At 36.4% G+C, this 8886-nt stretch overlaps 1 protein-coding gene across 1 annotated transcript; it reads right to left on the bottom strand.

Annotated features, from left to right (window-relative positions):
• Positions 1–2534: 2534 nt before the first annotated feature.
• Positions 2535–6946, bottom strand: pax1a (paired box 1a). The gene is made up of 5 exons (XM_052580514.1): positions 6732–6946; positions 5736–6365; positions 4642–4775; positions 4060–4270; positions 2535–3066 (listed from the first exon to the last, which is right to left on the bottom strand). Exons 1-5 carry the CDS (start codon positions 6733–6735, stop codon positions 2975–2977), a joined length of 1071 nt encoding a protein of 356 aa, XP_052436474.1. The 5' UTR covers positions 6736–6946; the 3' UTR covers positions 2535–2974.
• Positions 6947–8886: the final 1940 nt, after the last annotated feature.

Here is an 8886-nt window from a genome sequence, read left to right as displayed (position 1 = left end):
GCAATGTTACAGGGACGAGTAACAGAGATCTTTCCATCATTAAAATCATCAGGCTCTAGTACGTTTCTGCTATAGAGAGCCCAGAAATGAACATAACAGAACTTGAACTAGAACTAATATTTTAACTGTTAATTTAGCTGTGAAAAACAAACAACCTTTTATGAAAATTAACAAGCAGCCATCAGTTAACACCGATCTTTGACTTTCATTCTCATTCAGCAAACATTTGTCACATTTCTTCTCTTTTTTTCTGTTTTCCAACAACAACAGTGCAGAACTAGAAAAACCACATTTCACAAGCTCGCGTGAGTGTAGCCTGTGTTCCACGTCGACCAACGATTCTATGCCATATAAGATTACTTATATAAATATTTGCATCGCGTGCTTGAATCTTTGATTAGACTGTGAATTACGATTTTGACATTTAAATCGATCATTCAGTCATTAAAGTATGTATAATTTAGTAGTTATTTTTGTGTTAATTGTATTAACAGAGATCGTGATGGAGTTGTGTTTGCTGCTGTCGTTTTGGGATATTTTGTTGTGATTACACAATAATATTAGGAATTCGGAAAAGATAGTTTCGGAAACTATCGTATAATGGTCGTGAATTAATGTTTGAACCGACACTATCAGTTAATATTGATAGTATATTGATAGGCGATGTATATCAGTATAACTTACTGATATCTCGACAAGACAGTTCCATCGATAACATTCGAAACACTATTTTATTTTATTTTCTGTATTATTATTTTTTTTAACGATAGAAATTTAGGTCACATTTCATTTTGGCATAATATCTGGCATATAAAAAAGGTGTTGTTGTAACAATTAATAACCTTTTCAAACTAATATCACACCGGTAGTGATGTGCGTTAATGAAAGGCCTGTTTTCTCTTTCTGTTCTCTTGGTGTCAAGGCACCAACGTTCGTTTCGTTTCTTTGAATGTTCACACAACTGAAATGACAGTTGTTTGTCATTGTTACATTATGGCCTAAAACTGTTTGTTTGTTTAAAATTATTGCAATTTGTCTTCCCCCGGAAATATTGAAACTCATTTTCTCAGCAATCCATTCCTAATTGATCAAATACAATTTTGAGATTAGCCTATGTAGCCTATTTTTATATAGCCTTCGTTTTCCGTGTGTACGTTTCTAGTCCAGTTAACTCCAGTGTCCACGAATGAAGTGCTGCTCTTTACTCCTCCGGTGATGGGGAAGAAGAGGAAGAGGAGGGAAAATGGCAACGTTAGGCTACCTGATTTAAACGAAGTCGCAAAAAGTTGCAATGCTTTATTAGTTTGAAGGATCTATTATTTAATTTGTATGTTTTTTATGCATTTGCTTTAAACTATTTTAAATAATCGATTAACATTTCTTACGAGAATGTAGAGGTATAAAATAAAGTATTATGATATTAAGGCCATAATGTGTATGTCACACGAAGTGTAAGGTTGTATTCCATTTAGCTGTAATTTCACCGTTGTCCTGCAGGTGATCGCAAGAAACTGAGTTTATCATGCACCTAAAACTCTATTTTTGCAACAGAGAGCGCTCGTAGATCTACCACGATTTTCAAGGACTCCTGCTTACAGTTTAACAATGATTTCGAGAAAAGTTTTATGGGCTAAAGGGATTGAAATTATTGTTTCTACTGTCTACTTTGGCTTATGATGCTTGAGAAATGCGACCCAGATCCTTTATGAAGAGAGAATATATATATATATATATATATATATATATATATATATATATATATATATATATATATATATATATACTTGAGCCATCAGAATTACTTACAGTTATTTAACTAATAGTATAAAACGAAGTATAGGCTTGGCAATAATAATAATTATAATAAGAATAATAATAATAATAATCGCGTCGAATGAAATGCAAACGGTTTTTTATTATGCATTTAGGCCTATGACTCGAAGATCTGCATCTGTATGCCGAGCCTGCATCTTCCACAAGGTTGCAAACAAATATCAACCGTCATCACAAATGCTCTACGCAAAATGCCTGTAGAACCGTTTTAAGCAACTTTCCCAATCGAGGATTATCTATATCTATAAATATTTATTTAATCCTATATATGTATCATATATATATATATATCGTAATAGATTTTGCACCGTGCATGTGGCAATGATCCAGCATCAATACAGATAGCATCACTGGAGGCGCCAAATGCGGACAAGCACCATTACGCTCAGTAGCGCACATGAGAAAACAGCAAAATGGCCTTATCGCTCCGTGCAGAGCACATTGCGTGAAACACTCTCTTACTGAAAATTCAGCAAGAATTCAGATGTTAGAGCACTTTCTGTTGATAATTCACAGAGGACACAAATGTGCTGAAAAGACTATAGGCAGAATGAGCATAGAAAAGCAGTTTGTTATAGAAACGTCCATACATCTGTGGAATTAGTGAAAATGAGTTCTCATAAAAAGACAATAACGATTTTGGCTTGAGATGTTATGCAATACCTTTATTTAGCATATTTACACATGAATTTATAAAAATATATAACTAAAGCTTTATTCATATTTACATTAACAATTTATTATTTTGTTCACATGGGGTTTATTTATTGTACACGTCTATGTAATGCATTGCCATTCTTTAAAAAAGTATTTTGTACTGATGCGTGATTTAGCTTTAAGACTTTAAAATCTCATTTTTGCATCCGCTATACTGTCTCTGACATAAATAGCACAGACAAACCCAGTATGACAGAATAATGGTTAAACAGCCAACCACCAAACAACGCAGCCTGGAACAGTTATAGTTACAGTAAAGATCAAAGTCGGATACATTCATTCGGCTTCACAGAGATCTTATTCTCCGAGAGCGCTGACCGCGGCCTGGAACAGCACAACACCGTCGAAACGTGCATTGGGGGAACTTACGGTTTGCTTTCTTGAAATGTGATCATTTCTAAACTGATGTAGGCTATCTGTGCTGTTACGAGGATGAGGTAGAAAGGCTGAGTCCGTGTATATTGCTCAAGGCTTCGTGCTGCTGCTTGCTCGAGGGACTCGGTGGTTTTCTGTCTCCTGCGGAGGACAAACAGGAGAACACATTTAGAGAGAAAACAAGTCGTAACTCTCCTCACACGCATTTTCTGTGTAATGTAAATCTGCGGGATCGGCGCACGAAAAAAAGACGATTCGATTTTCAAAAATAGGCCAATGTTACATTTCCTCTAAAATACATTTTATATTTTAAAATAGGCTAAACGTTTTTGAATATTTACGTATTACAAATACTGACCGTTCATTCAATTTTGTTTATTTAGAATTTATGAAATGTATCTTCTGTCAAAGTAAGCTAATAGGTAATGCCTACAATAGTTAATCATAGACATGCATAGTAATTATTTAAAGAAATGCATTTCACACAGACCTTTTAATAAGGCCAGTCATTCTGGTAAGCATATAGGCCGCAAATGGGATCATAGTCTACTATAATAAAACTCTTAAAAAATAATAAAGGTTCTTTATTGGCATCAGTGAAGAACCTTGAACATCCATTGAAGCTTTCAAATGCAGAAACATTTTCTTTTAATTTTTAAAATCTTCATTTGGGAGCTGTTCACTGAAAGGTTCTTTGGGGAAACAAATATGGTTCTATAGCATCACTACAAAAACACCCTTTTGGAACCTTTCTTTTTAAGAGCGTACTTACACCGCTCACTTTACCCTGCATGACCTCATTGTCTTAAGAGATTTTATGTGCATGCCTGATGGTTTGGTTGAGAACACTAGCCTATCAGGCTTTTATATAAAAGTTGGAACATTCATTTATTTGTTTATTTCCCCAGTTGTTGTTTCTAGCTGTTAGAAAGTAAAGTGAATGATAATATGAATCTAATTATGGGGGTTTAAGAAGTGTATAAATATCTTAAAATTTGTTATTGAAAAAAAAATACTTTAAAGTCAGTTAACATGCCCGTGAAGAAAAATCGCTCTATCAGCAATTATACTCAAATCTCATTGATAATGGACATCAGTTGAAGTGTGACCGATATCAAAGTATGATGTGCATACCATCTCGCACTGCATGTTTGAACGCCATAGAAGAATGGATGTCACTCGGGTGCATCGCTACGCCACCGCCATGGTGGGAGAGGCTGGTGCCCTGGGCCTGCCAGTGATGCCCTGGGCTCACATAACTGCCTGCCGGGCCACTGTACACGCCATACTGGTTGGAGGGAGAGTACGCGCATGCTGGGACATAACTAGACAAAGTCGACGAAGGCTGAAGAAACAGGAGAAAAACAAGAACGTTAACAGAGCAAGCAGAAAAAAAACGATATATATATATATATATATATATATATATATATATATATATATATATATATATATATATATATATATATAGTGTACAAATAATACATGATAAGGTAACGCTGTTTTTTTCGGTTTTGTGGCTATATTACATAAAAATTGGCGTGCAAAATAATTTAATTGTATAAGCATCTCAATAAATACAATTATATTTTAGGTACTTCATTTTTATTACACAGTATTTATGCAATTACAAAATGACATGAAAGATAACTATGCCATCCAAATGATTTATGAACATAGTTTGTATCTGTAACAATAAAATAATTGCTTTGATACCTGAGGGTATTTTATGTCTGCATCAATAGCTGATTTGTCTATTCCATTGACTCCATGAGCAGAGGGAAATGTCGCTCTGTTCACACTTCCCCAGTCCTCCATTTTTGGTGCGTATCCTTCAGCGCTAGCAATAGCTAAAAAAAAAAAAAAAAAAAAAAAAAAAATACGTATTTAAATGCATTTAACTTTCTGTTTTTGTTGTGCTTTGCTACCAGCTAAATCAAAATCACTCTCAAGGGGAATAGAGCATTACTTATAGAATTAACCAATGTCAGCGATAGTCTTCCTTGTCACTGAACGATTTAACTACATATTTTAAAACGTTCGACAACAAATGTGCAGCACACGTAAAATGCATACATATTAAGCGACAATTCATATTTGCTTAAATGGATTTTAAATAAATATATTATCATTAGTCACTCCAAGTGACAATATATGGTACATATTCTCTTATATAAGAATATATATCATATTCTAATACAGCATATTTAACAACACGTTTTATTATAATTCTGCACATTAAAATGTGATGTTATTATAGCTACTATATAATCGGTCGCTTAATGCGTGCATTTATTCGTTACAACTTACATTTGAGGAATAAAAACAAGGCCTATTTATATACATAATTATAATTATAATCTAAAACTATATAATTTGCTCTGTTTAGACTGAAAAAAAATCATCTAAAAATATTTTAGTCGCAAATGTTATCTAACATGATCCAGTCAACATAAATACATAAAAATAATTGTATGCATTTTATCAGGTAGAAACAGCTATTTAAGGAAACAGTTGCAGGTTACGCTTTTTTCCCGAAGGCCTACTCGGTTATTCGTATGTGTGCAAGAATACTTCTTAATAATACTCTGTTTTCCAAATTTCATGTCAAAAGTTTAATTTTAAAATGTATATAACTGTATGGTTCCAATGTTTGTAATAGGCTACACATTAGGCGATTGCTTAGGCCTCTTCGGTTTGCTTTGTGTAAGCATCGCAAATCAAGCTATAGTGAGGCTGAGGCCTGTATGACTGTTTGAGGTACACTGAAGATTTGTTGTCAAAACCTATTGTTTTACAATGAGTCTCACCTGAAGGATCCATGAAAGCCCGAATACCCAGTATATTGCTGACCGTGTGCGCCGAAGGCCAGCCGCGGGGAATGCTTACATGCCCACCCGTGACAGGGACACCGGGGGGATTGCTCATTTTGGTCCCGGAAGGAGACATTGCATTGGGGTATGGATACGGGTATATAGGGTTGTAGGAGATGCTGGACTGCGGATGTGCTTGTTTGCCATTTTCATATTGGTTAGGCTGGGAGAGGTTTCCAATCTTGTTCCTTAATATCCGGCTGATAGAGCTAACCGAGGGAACATTGTATTTGTCGCATACTCCGTCCGCGAGGAGACGGTCCCGGATCTCCCATGCAAAAATTCCCGGGTCTCCTTGCTTGTACTCCCGTATGTTTTTTACTACATTCGGCGTCGTCACTCGTGGTTTGCTGCCACCGATTGCGCCAGGCAAAATGGACCCAGTTTCATTGTATCTCGCAAGGATTTTACTCACACAGCCATGGGACACCCGAAGCTGTCTGCTTATGTCACAGGGTCGGATGCCAAGCTGGGCTAACTCCACGATTCGTAATCTTATCGCGTTGGGCAAAGGACGTCCATTGACAAAAACTCCCCCGAGCTGGTTCACCTCCCCGTAGTTTTGCTCTGTAAGAAACAAAAGGCATTAAACCTATGCTGTGGGAAGTGAATGTCGTAAAACAGCATGGCACATTATGTACAATATTGAGTGACTTCAGCAAATCCAAGATTTTTTCCATGAACAATGAGATCTTTTCTGCATTCTCCAACATTTTTAACACTCGAAATTGTCTGTAGAAATAATCAATATGATTGACCTAATAAGACAATCGCTGTATGGTAAGCACCGCACCGTAGCTTTATTTGAATTATTTAAATAGCCTACTCATAACCAAAGCAAACATTTGACAGTGGCTCAGAGATACAGTTATTTCTGGTCTAAATAAAACATCTCTCTGCAAAATAAGCGTGCAGATTCGAACGAGATCTCACCCATTTGCTCTTGCGATGCGTGTCTGTAAAAGTTTTCTCTCGATGGCTGAACGCTGCAGCATGCAGTAGATTTGGGATGTTCAGAAGACTTCTACAAACTTTTGTCTACTCCGGCTGCAAAACTTCTACATGCCAAACGTGTCTAGGGTAGAATGGGATACGAGTGATCCTCTCCCGTTAAAGAGGGATTTGTCTGATCCCGCAGGGTGAAGTTTGCTGGAGTTAATTTGACGCGTCCTCCACGTCAATCTAACTGGTTACGCGGAGAGCGATCTGTTCATTTCATTGGTCCAGGATTCCTCGAGTAGGCTGCACGTGTGCGCGTATCCAACATGCACAATTTAACCTTTTCAATATATGAATTCAGATTAGAAGGAAAAGCAAAGCTTCGTTTAAACTTGACGCATTTCTTACGATGATGATACATTAAGCAAAAGGCTATATGCAATTTTGGATTATGGAAAGGGGTGGTCTGGGGAACATAGAGTTGTTTAGGCATCTTGATTCCGGAAAGTGTATCCTATTCTATGAGAATGAGACATACATTATGAGAGTATCACGTATATTTTACACACACTCTTAACGCTAATTATGCGGGGTTTTTTATTTTTATTTTATTTCTGAACAAAGAGCAAAATTCGTAACTACACCTAGTGAAAGCTTGATGATTTAGCCATGCGCTACCATATAAGAATAACACTGAATCGCTGCAATATCAAACTCTTCATTTGTGTTTTTCACACTTCTGGTGTCTAAACAATCACTAGCAATTACACATACACAATTTGCTAAAAATAAACAAATAATAATAATAATAAAAGACACATTAACCAACCTAATTTATCAGCCCACATGTTCCAAATAAGATTCAATGCAGGAGTCTTTGTCACGTGAATACTGTATAGAGTATATAGGGTATTGACTGGATTCCGAAGGCCAACACTATCACAGCATGCTCACAGAGTTTCCTGTGGAAGTAAAGAAGCTATAGTTTATTAGCTCACAAAATGTCACTTGTTAAAGTTTACAGACGAACCAATAGAACAAGAAGCGGTGTCACTATCCGTACATGTGTGTAGATCACACGTCTCCAACTCCAACACATGGAGAACATCTTTCGAGCTCATCACACAACATTTGGGGGAAAAGCTTAGGTTAATGTAACGAAATCAATGAGCAAACGTCTTTAGTCTGCTGTTGTAGTGTGAGAACACAAGCCTTTATTGTCACAAAACAGTGCTATTATTACTAGACATCAGTATCATATAGCCTACGTGTTGTAATTATGCCCACAACGTGTAAAGTAGGGCATGGTTGCCATATCAAGGTGAGCGTTGCGAGTCAAAAATAAAACCCTTCAAAAACTCCCACAGGCTTGAGTCGTGGTCAAAACTCGTTAACAAGGGACATATTGAGACTAGAGAGCCAAAAGTCTCCCTCCTCTGGATAAATTTAGCAATTGCACTTTGTAGTCAGATTTTGTGGATACGCAATGAGGTTAGCAAGGGAAAACGGCCATCGGAATTTGCTTCACGAGAACATTTGTGAAAGATGCAGACGACGAACTCACTTCATTGGTGTCTTCACAGGATTCTCAGGTAACCTATGCAGGTTCATCACACTCAGCTTTACCGACTTCATTTAAATGGAAAGATATTGTAAAGAAGAGTAGTGCAAAAGATGACAGCCCGTTGCTATATGACTGCTGCTGTAATGCATATCGGTAAATCATTCTTAAATAGTTTTAATGATGTGAAAGAGAATGGTGGCTTCTTCCACATGCATGAGATTGGAAGAAGGCTGTTTACAACGGTTACCTGAGAGGGAGAGATCGCACCATTGTATCACGCTTTCATTCTTTCTTTCTTTCTTTCTTTATTCATGACTTGAGCCGTAATTTAGGGGCAGATGTTACAGTGGTAATAGAGTTGACTGTTTATCCTTACAGTTCAAACGCACAATAATGACAATTCAACATAATGAAAATGCATGTTTATAATAGGCTACATCATTTGACATCCTTCTTTGCTATCAGGCTTTGTTCATTTGTGAAAAAATAAAAATAATTATTTTGAAGGATTAATGCCTTGAATTTTATCAATGTCTATTTATCTAAAAAAATTAAAAAATAATAATAAGTCTGTACAGGCCGCTG

Source organism: Carassius gibelio, chromosome B17 (assembly GCF_023724105.1).
Source record: "Carassius gibelio isolate Cgi1373 ecotype wild population from Czech Republic chromosome B17, carGib1.2-hapl.c, whole genome shotgun sequence".
Classification (NCBI taxonomy): domain Eukaryota; kingdom Metazoa; phylum Chordata; class Actinopteri; order Cypriniformes; family Cyprinidae; genus Carassius; species Carassius gibelio.
The sequence above is the reverse complement of the archived record's forward strand: the minus strand, read 5'-3'. Positions and strand labels throughout refer to the sequence as shown.